Source organism: Theobroma cacao, chromosome 3 (assembly GCF_000208745.1).
Source record: "Theobroma cacao cultivar B97-61/B2 chromosome 3, Criollo_cocoa_genome_V2, whole genome shotgun sequence".
Classification (NCBI taxonomy): domain Eukaryota; kingdom Viridiplantae; phylum Streptophyta; class Magnoliopsida; order Malvales; family Malvaceae; genus Theobroma; species Theobroma cacao.
Window position 1 is genome coordinate 17,489,323 of NC_030852.1, and position 18,695 is coordinate 17,508,017.

General features: G+C 33.3%; 2 protein-coding genes across 2 annotated transcripts; one reads left to right on the plus strand and one right to left on the minus strand.

Annotated features, from left to right (window-relative positions):
- Positions 6,615–9,392, plus strand: LOC18604623. The gene is made up of 6 exons (XM_018117873.1): positions 6,615–6,797; positions 6,898–7,003; positions 7,529–7,883; positions 8,270–8,741; positions 8,821–8,876; positions 9,046–9,392. The coding sequence occupies exons 1-6, from the start codon at positions 6,752–6,754 to the stop codon at positions 9,088–9,090; spliced, it is 1,080 nt and encodes a 359-aa protein (XP_017973362.1). The 5' UTR covers positions 6,615–6,751; the 3' UTR covers positions 9,091–9,392.
- Positions 10,829–16,875, minus strand: LOC18604625 (ubiquitin-conjugating enzyme E2 2). Its single transcript, XM_007037199.2, has 6 exons — positions 16,601–16,875; positions 16,000–16,133; positions 15,838–15,863; positions 12,629–12,718; positions 12,443–12,531; positions 10,829–11,232 (listed from the first exon to the last, which is right to left on the minus strand). Exons 2-6 carry the CDS (start codon positions 16,122–16,124, stop codon positions 11,104–11,106), a joined length of 459 nt encoding a protein of 152 aa, XP_007037261.1. The 5' UTR covers positions 16,125–16,133; positions 16,601–16,875; the 3' UTR covers positions 10,829–11,103.

Below are 18,695 nucleotides of genomic sequence, written 5' to 3' on the forward strand. Positions count from 1 at the left end.
GAGGTTTTCGACAAAAATGACGAAAATGCCCCTGTGAGCCAGAAAAAAAAATGTTATGTTATGATTTGAAAATGATTTGTAATCCTTCGTATTTTGATATTTGATAACTATTGCTCACCAGGGAAGTGCGAAAGCTGATACGAGAGCCTTGCGAGGTTTCGATCGACATTCGGGGTGAAGAATGTTTGTCGAGGCTTCACGGCGGTTGTCACGGGCTCGATGGGGAGTTCCGGGTCGTGACAGACTATAATATGATATTTATATCTAGGTTGAATTTTATTAATAGACTTACTAAAATTTTCAAAATAAGTCCTTAATACTATAACAATTGTAATATTTAATTAAGACCTAATTAAACTCTTTTAATTAGGTCCTTAATAGTTAAAAACCTAGAATTTGATTTAAGTCTAACTTAAATCATCACACTCTTAATTTAATCCAAATTGCAACCTTTGTGTGTGACCTATTAGGCTCCTAACATGTTGGCAATGAAATTTAATTATAATTTTATTAATTAATTAATTTAAATGAATCATATTCAATTTTCAATTAACTAATTCAATTTCATAGATCAAGATTGGCATCTAGCAATGCATCATAGTCATCCAATTGTTAGGAGAGTCGAAGGATTTTTTGACAACCTTTTAGTGTACAATTTATCAGTGTAACTCATTCCCTCATCATATATCTCAAAGATAATAAGAGCTTGATGCAGTGCCTATTCTTATTGGCCTCTATATTGGTTCCTGCAGTTAAATCATTAGTTTTATGGAGACTTATGAAACTCATTTCATAATCTCCTAATCACCTTGGCCAAGGATTTGATTAAGCTAATGTTAACCAAGAACTAACGAGATATTTCCCCTTAAATCACTTGGGGTGATGATTCTTATCTTAACTACTCATTTACCTTCATATGCTTCATACGATACCCAAAAACATCTTGTTTTGGTATCCTTAGTTAGGCACCAGTAGGGATGAAATCAAATCATAGTACTCCACATACAAGATAACCTGGTGTCTCAAGTTTAGAGAGTAGTTACACAACTGACATATGAGAAGTATTGCATAGACACTTGAGTGAGATACCAAATGCACTTCTCATGGCGAGTTATGTTTAGTGAACTAGCTCTCCTATGGCAAACACCTACAGGTTAGTTTCAAGTATCTCTGTACCTCAGCCTATGAGAGCATTTGCTTACTTCACAAGTAAAGAACATAGCATATGTCGATCTTTGAGCATTATTGATGGCCTTGTCTCAATAATACAATAATCATGAACTTTTAAGAACAATGCTTTGATGCGTAAGGATTTCATAAATGTATCCCAATATAATTCCTTTGCAAGGCATATATAGTTCCATGGGCTTTATCTACATAAGTACAAAAAGTAATTAAATCACAACTTATGGGTAAAGAACTACCTTATAATTATTATAAATTAATAAAATGTCATACATGAATAACTCAAAATGTAATTCCCATACAATCAAAGATGGGCTTGCAGAGCTCATACTAACAAAGTCAAAGTTTCACAATATCTATTTTGAATACTAATAGACCTAAGATGAATTAGAGTGAAACTCTATGGAGGTGGGATAATTTACCCATTTAAAAAATATAAGCATATTCTAAGCAACGATTATTTTATTTTATTTTTATATAGGAGCAATCATTCTTCCAAAGTCAGAATTCTTGAGGAACAATTTGACTCATTATTTTCCAAAAGAAGTAGAGAGAAAGAAAAGGGCCACGAGATATAATTATATCTCGTTTTAATCATACCATATAATCTGAAACTCACTTCATGTGGTAGCAAAATCTCCTAATGAGTATTCAAAATATATAATTTAAAAATTGATACATAATCTCTTTATTCAAAAAAGCAGAATTCAAATCTTTCTTTCTCAAAAAATAATAACAAACAAATAAATAAATAAAGACCACGGGGGTCATAAATTTTGAATTACAAGTTGTAATAAGTTGTTCAATGTTCCAGGGCAATGCACAATCATACCACTGGTTTCGTCCAGGGAGGTAGGCGACTCGCAAGTAGGTTGCCTAAAAATTCTTGCGGACAGTTGTTGTCTTTTGTTGGTCATGGAGTTTCTTGGGTGACTTCCATAGTTTCTTTTTCTATTAAGGACATGTTAAACGGTACAAATTTAAAATAAAGAGACAAAAATAATAATATTATTAGGGTGTAGCTTGTGTTATGCGTTTGGGGCATATTATAAAGTTTAACACAAAAATAACAATTATAAAGATAAAGATCCAATGGGTCTATAACTACTAAAAACCAACAAATAAAAACTCCAAAGTAAATCCGATATTATTAATAATAATCCACAAGAAAAAACTCAACACAATGCCTTAGGTTGAGATTAAAAAATTTGTCAAGTCCAAAAATATCAGTTGAGTTAATTTTAATACATAGTGTATATAGATATATATATATATATATAATTATTTATTATTATAAAATTAAAAAAATTATTCCCAAAAAGGGGTTATTAGCTGTCATGGGGTGAGCAAAAAACTTCTCACATGTCAATCAATAATTCCCTTGGAGACCATTTTTATATAATATATGGTATAGATATTTGCCTAAGTATCTTCCTTCCAATTTCATTCCATTTTTGTGCTTTTCTTTCTTCTTCATTAACTGGCCAACCTTTTCTTTGGATTTAATACAATCTGATGGGTGAATCTAACCTTGTGACTTGTACAACCTCAATTATTATCATTAACAAACTTAGCAAGCGTAATTAATAATCTTAGTAAGCCCTTAGCTTCACAAGTCAATATCCCACCACTCCTTCGGATAATACACCTCACCTTCTCCATAGTACTTCATTCAAATACATAAGCAACCACGTTCAGAAAAGTTAACCCTCAAGTTGTTGATGAATCATATAAGCACACTACTAAATACTACACCTTTTACCATTGGAAAGATGTTTCCCAAATGGTAGCACATTTTATTTTTTTTTAATAGATGTGTGAGGCTATTAACACTTCAAAGTCTCACCCCATTGAACAGCATTTTTAATATGCATAATGTATAAACAATTTTTTTGAACTATCTAAAAATTTTTAATAAAATTTTTATTTTTTTATTACAGTTAATCAAATACTTATATTTTTATTTTGAGATAAATAAGTCATTATTATGACTTATAGTTATCTAATTATTATTCGTCAAAATGTCCCTCATCATATTTATGTTACGTGATATTAATATGTCATAAATAGATAATGACATGATATGGTGGTATAACTATACAGCATTTTTACCTTTCACATTAACGTCACATGAGTAGAAAAATGACAAATGATATTTTGACTAATGATAATTAATCAATTGTTAGTTTTAAAAACTTATTTAATTTAAAATAAAAATATATAATCTTGATTGAACGTAATAAAAGAATAAAAAATTATTTAAATTTTTTTAAATAATTCAAGAATTTTCTTAAACTTTTGTATTTCCTAAGTATAAGTTTTCAATGTTACATTATGGGATTAAGGGTACTGAGAAGGTGATAAATGATTCTCACTGCTAAAAGAATATAAGAAAATTGATTAATGTCCAATATTGACATCATGGCCAAAATATAAGTACATAAATATTCATAATATAAATAAATAAAAGTAGGTAAGCAAAAAGCAATGGGCAAAGGAGAGTTAAAATGATGGAAAAGATGGGGTTGAGGTTTTTCCATTTTATTTTGTTTTGGTTATTTGACAATGATTTATGAATTTTTTTTCCCTCTATACCCTTATAGGCGGCCATTAATTACAAAGTGTCAATACTGTTTAGGTTGCTCTGGTTTTTGGTTGGCCTCGAGTATCTACCAACCAAATGGAGTTAAAATACTAATATTGATGGATATTGACATAACTGTGCAAATAAGAACTCTGTGCAGCGACAGCAGGTAAAGGTTTTGATGAGTTAGGTAGTGTGGGCTCTTCAACAAACATTGGTTATCATGAACTTGTTAGATGTTGCCATTTTTCAATTATCTGAGATTGGTTTATAAAATTGCTCATTACTTGGCTCATACATCAAACCATCCTTTGGGCAGAAAGGAACCAAAAACTTTTAACAACTTTTGGCCCACTCAGTATCTGTCATTTTCTACAGAGCCAAATCATTCAAATGCTGTTTTTAGTTGCTTCACATGTTTACCTGTTTCCATCCATTTCAAAGCTATCTCACTTCTAACTCAAATAGGTTTATTGTTATGCAATTAAAAATAACCAAAAGCTTTGTTTAATTGATATTTGTATTATTTATTATTTTATACAAAAAACATATAATGTAAAAACGAAAGTGATTATCTGTCAGTAGTTGTGGACGTCTTCAAACATTGCTTTAGAGGTTGAAATGAGTGAAATTTGAAGAGATTCAACAAGCAATGAATCGAATTGTATAAAATTCGAATCTCGTAGTCGTGCATCTTATGAGCATCTTTTAACATCGGAGTAGTGGTTGAAATGAGTGAAATTTCAATAGGTAAATGTAAAGGAATCTTTATGAGTTCATTATTTTGTTTAGGATATAATACTTGAAAAAGTCTCTGAATTATTTAAAAATTTTAAAAATAGTCATTGTTTTTTATAAAATTCAATCAAGTTTTTATATTTTTATTTTAAGGTAAATAGGTAGACCCATATGACTAATACTTGATTAATTATTATTAATCGAAATATCACTTGTCATTTAATACTCACATGATGCTGATGTGAAAGGTAAAAAATATCACTTGACATGTCATTATGCTACTTCAGCATACTACATCAATATCACATAACATAGAATGATAAATAATATTTTGATTAATATTAATTAGTTAATTATTACTAATAACGGTTTATTGGGTTTAAAATTAAAGTGTAAAGGGGCATTTGGTACTTCATTAACGTTGCAACATTTGGTAATACATGAGAAAGTGGTGATTGTAGGGAATGTGATTATTAGGAACATTACTTTATAATATTTGATTTGAAAAGAATAAGGCTAAAGAAGGTTAGGAAAATTTGGGGAAAAAAAAATTTCCCTTTGCAAAAGGAAACTTGCTTTCCCCTAGTGATGGAAGGGAATAACATTCCCTTTGCCCATTGTAATGTCATTACAATGGGAAGACTTTACCATTAAGTTTGATTGAACGTATTAATAAAAGAATGACTTATTTAAAAATAGTCATTGGTTTTTATAAAATTCAATTAAGTTTTTGTATTTTTATTTTAAAGTAAATAGGTAGGTTCATATAACTTGATTAATTATCATTAATCAAAATATAATTTACCATTTTAATACTCACATGATACTAAAGTGAAAAGGTGAAAAATGTCACTTAATATGTCATTATGCTACTTTGACATGTTATATCAATATCATATGACATAAAATAATAAATAATATTTTGATTAACATTAGTCAATTAATGATTAGTGGTAAAGGTTTATTGGACTCAAAATTAAAGTATAAAAGGGTGTTTGGTACTCTATTAACATTGCAACATTTGATAATAGATAGGAAAATGGTGATTGTAGGGAATGCAATTATTTGGAAGATTATTATGTTTGATTTGAAAGGAATAAGGCCAATGAGGGTCAAGACAATTTGGGAAAAAAAAATTTTTTTCTTTGCAAAAGGAAACTTACTTTCCCCTAGTAATAGAAGGGAATGGCATTCTCTTTGCCCATTGTAATTACATTACAATAAGAAGACTTTATCCTGTGTTTTAGACAAAACAATCGATGTAACGTGATTATGTTTATTTAGAATGTAACATACAACATATCAAATATCATCCAAAAACTTTAATTGAACGTAATAAAAGAAAAATGAGTTATTTAAATATTTTAAAGTAGTTTTAGAGTTTTTTTGTAGATATTATAACTATCGATTATAGTGAAGATCATATTCCATTCGACAACTTGGTAATTTGTTGATAAGTTTCACCGAAAGTGTTTTGTGTCGATGCCTGAAGCTATGAGACCAAACCCCAAACCCTAAGCCCAACAAGCATTAAAGAAAGTTGGGCCTACATGGGCCACACAAAAACATGTCTGGTGCCCATGCAGAGTGAAGACAAAAGTCTGAGGATTGGACCCACAAAAAATATTAAGATTAACATCCCATCTTAACCGTTCATAGCGGTTTGCCAACACGGCCTCGTGGTTGTTTTACTTTTGAATTTCGAAATTCGAATTTGAGATCGTATCCTTTCCCCTGTTTGGGTGTGGCGCGTGGGTCCCATTTCCAGCTCCCCCTGGCCCCTGCCGTTCAAAGAACCCCCTACGATCACTCATCATCCTCACTCTAACCCCACTCTCAATGCTGCTGACAAATGTTACTCTCCTTGTGTCATTGCCACCTGTGTTCTAAAACTGCCGTTGGAACAGCGGTTTTCTCATATTATCGGACGAGGAGCCTGGAAAGGGACAGGTGTCGAAAAAATAGAGCGAGTAGGTACAGATAGGATCCCAGGGAGTGGTTGACCGGCGATGTTTCGAAAATTTTAAAGGTTTTTTTTAATTTTGTTTTAATGTTTTTCTGGTTACTTAAATTTTCCCGCTCGAAAGAGGAGAGTCAAAAAGACAGCAGTGAACCATCTTTAAGGTTAAAAGAAAGGGAAAAAACATTCCTTATAAAATCCGATTCTGGGCTTCTTTGTGCCTTAGAAAACCAAGAATTCAAGAATTTCTGTTTGAGAAAAATCTTCTAAGAGACAAATCGATCATGGAGGAGCCTGTCAAAGAGCAACCACCTTCTGCTCCTTGTGCTGGTTCATTTCTGCCTCAGTTTCTTTAGGTTTTCTTCGGCTTTTAAAGGTGTTTTTTTTTTTTATGGATTTTAATTCTTTTGTTTTTTTGGGAATATTTCAGGGAGTGCAGGGAAGTCTAAGCTACGGTATCCTCTTCGATCCTCGATGAAATCAAAGGAGGAGAAGCCTCTGGCGGGTGATTTGTCCAATTCTTCTTCATCCAGAAGGTATTCAAATTCTATAATTCTCAGTTTCATCCCTGTAGAATTCTATGTCGCACTTCCAGGTTTAATATGCCATTAAAATTTCATGCAAAGAAAAGAAGGGTTAGGTGCGAAATAACTTGATATGTTTGGTGAAATCAAGAAAGAAAGTTAATATTGAATATGGGTTTTGTAAAATAAGTTTGTAATCTTTTCCTTTGAAAAATACAAAAGTTTCTATTCTGTGATTCAATCTGGCTTCTAGGTTTATTAATTGCCTTTTTTCTAGGGATTGAAAGACGGGACAGACTTGCCTATATACTTGATGATAACTACCATTGCCATTCGCATTAATTTTTTATGTATAAAAAATAAGTTCATTACCCATTTATCATTGAATGGCACTATGTTATGTTGTCTGCAGTTACTTAATAGTCTCTACAATTGGCAATTAGTTAGTAGTTACTGTTACTGGCAATCGCTACTATTTTATTTTTATACCTTCCAAGTGATAAATTGTTTCGGGCTTTATTTGTATGGCATTCTTAGGGGGAGAGCAACACCAAGTGTAAGTAAGAGTGTGGGTGTTCTTGATCTTTCCAAGGAGAAATCTGCTAAGCCGCCCAGAAGGCTCTCTATCCCAACCAAATCCACTGTCACTCCATCGCCAAAATTTGTTGGGACAGTCACTCCTATCTCTGAGGCTAGAGCCAAGAAATCTACCAATGTTCAGGGCAAAAGCGACACACCTCTTTCTGACGCTTCTAGATCAGCAACTCGAAGGAGGTTCAGTGTGCTGTCATCAGCTTCATATTGGCTGTCGCAGATTAAGCTCTCTGAATCAGCTTCTAAGCACTCAGTCTCACTTGGGTTTTTCAAGCTTGCCTTAGAAGCTGGTTGTGAGGTATGCTAATTCATATGCTTTCATCAGTTCACTTTGCATGCTTGTGCTATGAATTTGGGGTTTGTTGGTTTGCTGCGTCAAAGTTCTTGCTGAAATTATTGCATCATCTTTTGTATTCTGTTCTTCTGATTCAACTATTTCTATTTTTTTTTTTGGGCTTTTGTTATTTATCATGTTTCTAATTTTATTTTTCAGCCTACATCCTTAGCTATTGTTATAAATTTCTCTGGTCGCACATATAAATATATAATCATAGTGGCTTATGCACTTTAATATATTAGATTTATTGTTTACTTTTGTCTATTTGGAGATGCAATAAAAGTTCTTTGGATTGAATTCTAACCTATCTCTGTATTCTCTCTTGCTCATTGTAACTCCGAATCCAGCCTCTTCAGAGAATGCGTGATGAGCTTAGATCCTATTTAGGTCGCCATAATCTTGGTGAAAATGATGAAGCTATAATGGAACTACTAAAAAGCTATAATGTTTCAGAAAACTCAGATCAGCCACAGGTGTCCGAAACCTGTTCTCAATTGCCTGAGGAGGGGACTCGGTCATCTGATGACGAGGTTCACAGCGTTTCTTCTGTAGTGGTATCTAGGAAACTGAAACCCAAGTCCTTGAATACTGATGCTGCTCAAGCATCATCAGTTGCCGAATCAGCAAAAAAGGCTACCCCAAAGAATAATCCTGTAACCAGGAATAGGGCTTTGAGTAAGAACAGTTCAAATTCAAGGTCTGTTTCTGACACTGGGAGTCGTACGGTACAGAAGAAAACTCAGAAGACAACCAGGCAAGAGCCTGTTAAAGGGAGGGACAGGGCTAAGAGACCTGGGATCAAATCAGCTAACGAAGAAGGCAAGTCTGCAGATAAATTTCATGTTTAGCATCTGTGCCTTTGGGTGCATGACTTATGCATTTGCAATTTTATTTACAGATCAAGTTAGCCCTACGGCTGCAGCTGAGACTGTTGAAGAGGACAAAGAAAATATGGTAAGAGTTCTTATCGGAACAGACTAATATATTGAGCATACTGCCCTACACTCTTTAATGTTGTTATAGCCCCAAATTTGCAAGGTTTGAACAAGTTTGGAGGGCAGTGATAATGATGCCTGATTTCTACCTTCACATGCTACTGACTATTGATCTCCTTCCTTTACAGGATGCTCCTTTGACAGAAGAAATCAGCGCGACTGAAGAGATGTAGGTAGTGTGGTGCGCAAATATGCTGAACCATATTTGTTTCCATCCTCAGCTGGGTTCTTTTTTGTCAATTGTGGTTGTGATTTCATATGTATAGGGGTTAAATTAAAGTGAAGTGTTCCAATCTGGTGTGAAGTCAAGACCTCCTGTGTTTTTCTTGGGTTGTTGCTTTAAACTGGGATTGTTTGTGTCTAGTATTATACAATGACTTGGGATACAAAATTGCATCAAATCATTCCAACTTATTTGTTGTTTTCTTAATGTTACTAATATTTTCAAGGATATGATTGACACAAGAGCTTGTTTGATCTGAATCTGTTCAAGGCACGTCAGAATTATTACCATGATCCATTGGCAAGCAGTAACTATCCAAGTCCCACGAGGACAAAAGATCCAAGTCAACCCCATTAACCTAAAACGAAAGGATACAAAACAAACCCATTAATTAAGCCAACGGCATCTGAGATTTTCGATTTAGCAATAATTCAGTCCCAAAATTTACACGAAACGAGTGCCCAGGCCAACAGTAATAATAACATAAAAGACTAGAAGAAAAAAGAATTAGCTATGAATGAGAGAGAAAGAATTACAGGAGGAATACATAGTAGAAGAAGAAAACGAACCCAGTGTGGACGGAATTTCAATCGGAGTGAGAGGCATCGTCGTCGCTGGAATCAGAGAGAGGGTGATGGGGAGGATCAAAGCATAGGTAGAGCCATAAAGAGTCTGCAAGGCGGCAAAGATGACGGAGCGGAAGGCAGAGGAGATGCAAGACTTGGTCGCTGCTTAAGCGCTCTGGGTTACAGGCTATGTATTGGCATACGTTTGCTGACACGTTGGCTACTGTCACCACCACCGAGCTGTTTAACACCATCGCCTTTTTTCTCTTCCTCTCTTTTTTTTTTTTGTCTTTCCCGTCTCGGCTTTGAGCCAACCTCCCTGCCTTATTTTGTTCCCTCTGGTCTTTATATGACTTGCTTGTTACTACTTTGTTCATAACAGAGTGAAACTACGTCGTATTATGATTATCCATTCTGTTATAATTTGCGGTGACGAACCCCGGTATTAAAAGTAGCGACCTGTTTTCTTGGATTATGTTTCATGTGTTATCATCTCACATCATCGTCTGTTTGCTTTTAAATTTTTCCTATTTTTCTGGTACAAACAATTCATTTCCGCATCTAATATCAGCTGCAGCCGCAACTCCTAAAAATACGATTTGGGTACACCATCCGAAAGTCCTGAGGGAATTGAACCCTCTGAATGGGTACTACTTGGTTTGACCAAAAGATACTCCTCTTCATTGTCCAATTATCATCCATGAACTGAACTCTGATAAACATATATAGCATGTGAGAAGAGTTGCAGAAGATGACCCTATCCTGGAATTCGTCCTATCAAAAACCATATCTCCTTTAGATTAGCACGAATTGCTGAATCTATTTATCAAACATGTAACCCTAACATCATTTTCTAAGCAGCAGCACACTATAGGCATCAGGTAAAGTAACATGTGATACAAATAAAGTGCTTTACCTCTCATTTACTCATTTACCTTCCGTGTATGCGAGAAAAGGAATATGCACCTCTCATACTTTTCTCGTGACTACTACAAATAACTGCTATGTGAGCATCCAGCCCCACAATAAAAATATGGCAGTTAGTCTGCAACTATTGCCTATGACAATCAATAAGCTCGCTAAGCATCATGCTTCTCTCCCAACTAAAAATGCCAAAATAAGTAGAATGCTTGCATTTGGGACGAAATCAACCAGACATTTATATAGAAGCATAAAGTTCATGATGGTTCAATGCAAATAGATACATAAATGCTACTTTACACAAGCTTAAAGACACACGAAGCAAAATGTCTTGAGCATGATGTCGATCAAATACCCCTAACATCCATTTCTAAAGGGAAAATGAGTGGGGGTACAGGATAAAGTTGATGGGTCCCGACAGCAATTCTACCATAACATCAAACCTTAAAACCCCACTGCCCCACTACTGCATGGAGTTAGTCTGCTGTCCAGCTCTGCTCCACAATCTCCCTTACTCTTCGGTTGTACTCACGCTTGTTCTCACTAAACATCCTAGCAGCTTCTGAGTTCGCAGGTGAGTTTGGGTTGGGATCACACAGCAATGACTGCAATAAAGGAATGATGGTTTCAATCATGTAGTTCATAACACACACACACACACACACAAAGACACAAACACAGATAAATTCACCTATTTTAATGAATGTAAATGAAAAATTAAAGAAGCACCATTTCGTTCTAAGCTTATGCAGAACCACAGAGTAAATATTGAATCCCTTACTCAAGATCACCAGTTCAAACAATTATTTGTCCAAATAAAAAAAAAAAACTATTAAACCAGAACTAATCTTGGCTGAAAGAAAAGAAATGTAGGGGAAAAAGAAGGAAAATGCTATATAATGCAAACAACTTTTGCTGCATCCCACATAGCTAGAATTTAAGCCCTCAAGACAGGGCAAGTTTGAGAATTGAGATATAATAATCCAATCCAGCATCAATTGCATATACTGTCATGTATCTGAATATTGATTTGCCAGGAAAAGCTTGCTTCTTGCACACCAGAACTTTACAAATCACCACTGTCCTCCTACAAAGAGGACAAACTTGGTTTCTTCTATTCCGTTTCTTTCTCTCACATAGGTTTAGGATATTAATTTCATAAAAATGTTAAATGGGCAGTTGGAAGCTTCAAAAAGCTCCGAAGAATCTACAAAAATTACACAACATATGTTCCAGTAAAAAAATAATTAAACAACACAAGGATTGACTGCAGCAACAGGAGTAAACCTGATTGCATTTAAGGAACCAAAACCAGGGCATTCAGGCTCATGGTGAAACAATTTTTATACTTGATTTATTGTGTAAAGGTTTTTTTTATCACAAAATTGAATTTAAGCTCATTGGTTTAATAAAAAATATTAATCTAATATATTATTATGATAGATTGGTAGCTGTTAATTATTGTTCTTTCAACTATTAAAACTTTAATCATACAACAGGCGTTATAAGTCTGTTTCAAAACTGGTGTGGTAAATTTCATGGATCCTAAGTGATGAATTGATTCTGAATCCTCCAAAATTTCTCATCCGAAAATATGAACATATGAAAAACAAAAACATTTAGCTTTATAAACAAATTTCATCATCTTCATCTTATCTAAAAATAGGAAAGCAGCAAAGGCAGCAAGCATGCTCCTGCTTCAAATGAGTTTTTCATTTTAAATGATTTATGCAGTAGCGCTTCTTCCTTCAATAGTCTCATAATAATAGATGAATGACAATTATATCCATACTGTGAATAGGTTTTCCACTATACCTGAATGGATGTGAGAATAGCTGCTACATCATATATAGGACTCCACTGGTTCTGTAAAATGTCCAAACAAATACTTCCATCGGCATAAACTAAAAAGGTTGAAAAGGTTTAAGTCAGAAACCATAAATGGAACAATATTGACTGTTATTGAAGAAAAATATTAGAATAGTTCCAATTAGAACTTACTATTTGGATGAAACATTCGGGAAACAAATCTCACTGTTGGAGGCTTGTTTGGATAATCCTCAGTGAATTGAAGAGTCAACTTGAACGTGCCTGAAGAACTCAAAAAGATACATCATTTCACTTAGGTCCAAAGAGTGTTAAAATTACATTAGGATTATTAAACACTCAAGATGCAATCACTCAATAATAGAATGCCACTGGTCTGTGGTTCAAATCATCTGTTATAAACAAACAAGTTGCCCAGCCTTCTCCAACTAGATTTTGCAGTCATCGTAATACTGCTAAAGGGAAAGCCTCCAGATGTAAATTAACAAAAAAGACCCTCATCACCTTCCAGCTTCCCACTAAACCTTCAACAAATGTTGATGCTATTATCTGATCCCTTTATTTTCACCTCAGCAGAAGACCGTGAGTGAAAAATTAACAGGGAAATGATTTTTCAGCTAAAGTTATCATTTTTTCCTGATCAAACTACTTCCACCTATCTCATATCAAGACTAGCGACAGAGAGTGCCCCATTACAAGCACTGTCATAGCCTTGGCAGAAACAGCATTCCAAATTTAAAAAAGAAAAGAAAAGCAAACATGAACACAAATCCCAAATCTGTACAGTCATCACTACATTGTTGCTTTTACTTTGAAAAACATACAGGTACTTGAAACACAATGATACCATGCATGTTCAGAATAAAAATCCATGGGGAAACTTGCAATAAACAAACCCTTTCGCCATTTTAATGATGACACAGCCGTACACCATTGGGATCGGTAATATTAACTACTATGCTGCCATCCAGACCACAATCTATGCTTAACATTGCTGATTGGTCTCAATGAAGCATGTGTTAGAAACCTATGGCAATGGCACAGATTCATTACTGCTAATAGTTTGAATGCATACACTTGGGAAGCACAAAGACGAAAAAAGTAAAAGAAAATCAGAATCACCATATAGAAAGCAGCTATGTTGCTCCACTCTTCATTTTTCCTAAATACCCATGTCAAGACACATATTAGGCTCCTCATGGAGAATGCAATTATGCTAGTTGAGGGATTGAGGTATCTAGGACTTTATATTAGAATTTACTGATTGGATTGTGATGCTTACATATATTTAGGCAATTGTAGATTATTAATTTATTTTATATTAATTAGTATTTTAATTTTTCAATTATTGGTTTTAGGGTTATATTTGATATTTTTTTATTTGATTAGGGTTTTGCATTTAGTTATAAATACCTATGTTATTTTCGTTTTAAGAAGGTTTTGAACAATGAATATCGGAAATATTGATTATTGACATTTTCTCCCTCTATTGATTCTTTTTGTTTTTCTCCGCTTATGCCTCTGTTCTTCCCTAATTGCTTCTATCTATTTCTTATTTTCCCTTTAAATTTCTATTGTTTATCTCTTTCCCCTACTTGTTCTACATCAATTGGTATCAGGGAAGAACAAGATCTACATCATTTGTCCACCTTCACAAACACCATCCTGTCACCTCAGCATCATTTGTCCATCTTCTGTGATGCCAGCACCACCAGTCAGAATTCTGCCATGTCAGTGCCACTTGTCAGTCTTCTACCACATCAGCTTTGACTGTGCCACATCACCAATTTTCAGAACCTCCAGATTTGCTAATTTTGACATCCTGATTCCAATTCTGATGCATGTTTTCCAAGATTCAGCATCTAAAGGTCAGATTTTAACGGGTCAATTTCAGAAATCATTATTTGAACTAACATAATTACTTTGGAGCCAATTGAGAGGTTGGAAGAAGATATTTATGAAGCTACTTTGCACTTACAAGAGTTGATTGCTTTGAGAGATAGATATGGCTTTGAGAAACTTTATCCTTCAGTCTTTTATGAATATCATAATTTCAAAGATTATATACTAAACAAATATTTGAAAATTGGAGATTAAAGTTTACATATGAAGAATTGATGAGCGTAAAATATGAATTTGGAATAGTATTTAATCAATCGGGAAAAAGTCGAAAATCTTTTGATTCTTTTTCAAGTTCATTTTCTCAAACATGTTCCTAAAATGTGTCTGAGAAGAAAGATCCTATTACAATTACTATTGTACCTGTCAAAAAGGAAGTTGAGTAAAAACATATTGAATATGTTAAAGTTGTGGACACATCCCCTATGTTTTAGGCCAAAAAGAGCAATCTTGTTGAAGAGATGAGATGCATGAGGTATCATCTGCTGAGTTATTTGAACATGATTTTCTTAAAGTTGAAAATGTGGAGAATGAGGGTGCTGGATCTACAGCTTTCGAAATTAAACTTGTGGCTGTCCAGGCAACTAAAGAGTTTGTTCAAGTGCTGTCTAGTGAAGATTCTTCATTTGCTGACTTTATTCCTCTGATTCATGAGATTACATTGACTTGCTGGAAATTTCTTCCACTTCAATTTTTCAAAACTCGAGGTTGAGTTTTCTCCAACCAGGGGAGAATGATGGTGGATGCAATTATGCTGGTTAAGGAGTTGAGTTATCTAGGACTTTATATTTGTACTTACAAATTTGACTGTAATCTTACATATATTTGGTTATTTTATATTAATTAGTACATTTTTTTCAATTATTAGGGTTTTAAGGTCATATATGGTATTTTGCATTTTATTAGGGTTTTGGTTCAGTTATAAATACCTATGTTATTTTAGTTTTAGGGAAGTTTTGGAAAATGAATATTTGAGATATTAATTATTTAGATTTTATCCCTTCATTGATTCTTCATGTTTGTCTCCCCTTATTCTTCTGTTTCTCCCCTGATATCCCCAGTTCCTCCCAAATTGCTTCTATCTATTTCTGATTCCCTCTAAATTTCTATTTTCTATCTCTTTCCCCTCCTTCTTCTACATCAACTCCTCAAAGTGAAACCTATTTGTGCTGGACGCATAACCGTGTCTCACATCTGTACTGAGTCAGAGCATCATAAGTTGGAGTAACAACCACACCCCAGAAAATAAAACTACACCATTTTGCATTAGAAATTTATTTCTGTAATAAGAATTAAGAATATGCCATAAGGTCACAGAGGAGATACAAAATAATTATTAAAAACCCATCTATCACATCGGTAATGAAGTCATCTAAAAGTATGTGTAACAAACAACATGAGATCCTATATACACATCTATCTGAAGCGGTAAAAAACACAGTACATGTTCTTTAAGTATAAGTTTGGGCACAAGGATTACTCACCTCCATCCCATGGAGTATCATCTGGACTGCAATCCAAATCAGACAAGAAACCAGAATAGCTTATCGTACCATACTTAATATACTGATAAATGAAAAGAGGTAAAATAAATATTCTAAGCAAACTTGAAAGTAAAGAAAAGGTCATTTTTTTCCCAAACTAACCCGAATATAACTGCATTCCAAAGCATTATATTGTTGTCTTGAGGCGCTCCACTGATACCTGCCGGTGGATCTTGTTGCAACCTCTTAAAATCTCTCATTAGCCTCTTCCTTGCAGGAGTTGACATTGTCACCACCTACAACCAAAAAAAAAAAAAAACCCTTCTAAGCAATGAGCTTTTACAATCCAATTGATTATTCTTTGCATCTTCTTTGATAACAACCACTGAAAACAAAGATAGCTTTTAAATTAATAACAATACAAGGAAAAAAAACTCACTCTTCTTTCATCTCTAAGCGAATTCAACTATTAATTGAAGCAAAAGGGGCAAACTTTGTCACCTAAGATATCAAACATCTTGATTGTTTTATTTAAATTTCAAGTTTTCAGATTAAAATAAAGAAACCTTTTTCTCAATTCAATCTAAAACTAAAAATGTCACCCAAAAAAAAAAAGAAACAAAAGCAAGAAATTCATGGTTTAAATCCAAGCACACAAATCCCAAAGCCAAAAATAAAATTAACATAGTTTCCTCACCTGGATCTACCGAATAACAACTTATACAAATTAAGTTCATAAAAGATTTCACTAAACAAATTTTACCTGGAAGCAAATGCCAAATGAGGAGATTGGAAAGCAGAGAAAGACAGGGAGTTAGGGTTTGAATTGAAGCTGCAATTGATCGATTGAATTTCGATATAAATATGAGGGAAAAGAAAAAGAATGGGAAAAAAACGGAGGGGATGAGTGGAGGGGAAAAAAAGAAGAAGAGAAAGAATCTGCTGAGAAGGAAATTCTTCTGGGGACGCTGCGGCCTCAGGCCCCTCCTTGTCCCCACGCTTTTCTCTCTCTTGATCTGTATTTTTGTTGTATTTTACCTTTGTATTAAATCATATACAATACGTACATTGTTTCACAAGGCTTGCCAATCTATACTATTCATTATGTAACGGGGATAAAGAGATATTAACTCATTTGGGATAAGAAATGACACCAACTCAATCTCGTGAATTTACCACAAATTCATAACAAAATATTAATACTGAAATTTATTAATATATGAGCTTTTGAGTCCTTTTAAATTGATTTTATTTTTTAAAAATTATTTTTTTTCATTAAAATTAAAACTATTTGTTCCACCTACTAGTAAATCAGTCAATCTACTTGATTGCACACAAACTTTAGCTTATTGTCATTGGAGACCATTGTTTAGCCGCTAATTAATTTTAAGACTTAATTTCCCATCTCTAGTTGACATTTACCCTATCACCTTGACTTTCAAGAGTTGTCTTAACATAATTATATACCATTACAATTCTATTAGATTATAATTATGATACTATTAGTTTGATTCTCTCATGTTATTGACACTTTCTTTTATATATATTTAACATAAAGAAAAAATGCATCTTCATTTTGCCTTAGACATAAACAAGTTGATAGTGTGGAATTTCTGTCACGGAATCAAACAATTAGAATCAATTCAGTATTGGTATAATTTTTATTTTTTAAAAAGTATTCTTTATTATAATAAAACAGGGATAATATACTATAAAAATTAGCATATTAATTATCATACTTTAGTCCCAAGAAATGGACTTTCTGAAAATTGGTTTGAACTATGAACACAATAATGTCAAAAGGTTTCAAGTTTATGACAAAACTTAACGAGTGTTTGAGTGGGTAAAAGTAAAATTTTTTGTTCGAGTATTAATCCCGATAATATAATGGATAAATAATATCTTTATTATTTTATTATATTGTTGATAATTAAATGAATAGAGTAGTTATCCATATGGATTGCATGATAAAATGGAACCAAACACCAACAACTTATCTGATGTTTACTTTGAATTTTCTATCAACATAAAACAGTTGGCCTCATTATCTTGAAAAAAGGAGGGAAGCTTAATTAGTTGTTTGCAGTTTCTTTTGTCTAATCTTATGAAGCAAGTTGTTAGTGCAAGCGATAAAATATTTTCCCTAGGCTTTGCTTTCCGCATCCAAATTTTATACTTGCTTCTTTACCACAAATTCAAAGTTAAAAGGAAAAGATAAAGGCTAAATACTCTTTCATTTTAAGATATAATTTCCATCAAATTTTTCATTTAAAAAAAATCTATTATTTCTTAATTTCAAATTTCAAATTTTAAATTAGGATGCAACATTTTTGATTGATTCATTTTTAAAAAATTGAGGATAAAATTGATAAGACGAAAAAACAAACTATCTCTATATATATAATCTAAAACTGTATGCATTAAAAGTATAAAGTAAGAAGAAAAAAATTTGAATCCAATAGTAATTTAGATATAGATGCCTTGAAAGTGGATGGGGTGGTGGAGGGAGAGATAATGTCACGTACCAGAATAAATCCTAACTAGGAATTGGCTGCTTGATTATTGGAAAGATTCCACGCAGTGAAGTCCTTTGTTGATATGTATTCATACAAATGTCATCTATCTCTACGGAAATAGATAATGAATATATGTATATAGTGACACAATTATACGTCCTTTGTTGATATGTATTCATACAAATGTTATCTATCTCTACGAAAATAGATGATGAATATATGTATATAGCGACACAATTATACGTCCTTTGTTGATATATATTCATACAAATGTCATCTATCTCTACGAAAATAAATAATGAATATATATATATATATATATATATATATATATATATATAG

Excerpts from the sequence above, each read along its gene's own strand:
- LOC18604623 (XM_018117873.1), top strand. The coding sequence starts at position 6,752 with ATGGAGGAGCCTGTCAAAGAGCAACCACCTTCTGCTCCTTGTGCTG. Across the intron at positions 6,798-6,897 it reads ACCTTCTGCTCCTTGTGCTG|GGAGTGCAGGGAAGTCTAAG; the intron begins GTTCATTTCTGC and ends GGAATATTTCAG. Across the intron at positions 7,884-8,269 it reads CCTTAGAAGCTGGTTGTGAG|CCTCTTCAGAGAATGCGTGA; the intron begins GTATGCTAATTC and ends CTCCGAATCCAG.
- LOC18604625 (XM_007037199.2), bottom strand. The coding sequence starts at position 16,124 with ATGTCAACTCCTGCAAGGAAGAGGCTAATGAGAGATTTTAAGAGGTTG. Across the intron at positions 15,864-15,999 it reads TGGAATGCAGTTATATTCGG|TCCAGATGATACTCCATGGG; the intron begins GTTAGTTTGGGA and ends TTTGGATTGCAG. Across the intron at positions 12,532-12,628 it reads CCGAATGTTTCATCCAAATA|TTTATGCCGATGGAAGTATT; the intron begins GTAAGTTCTAAT and ends CAACCTTTTTAG.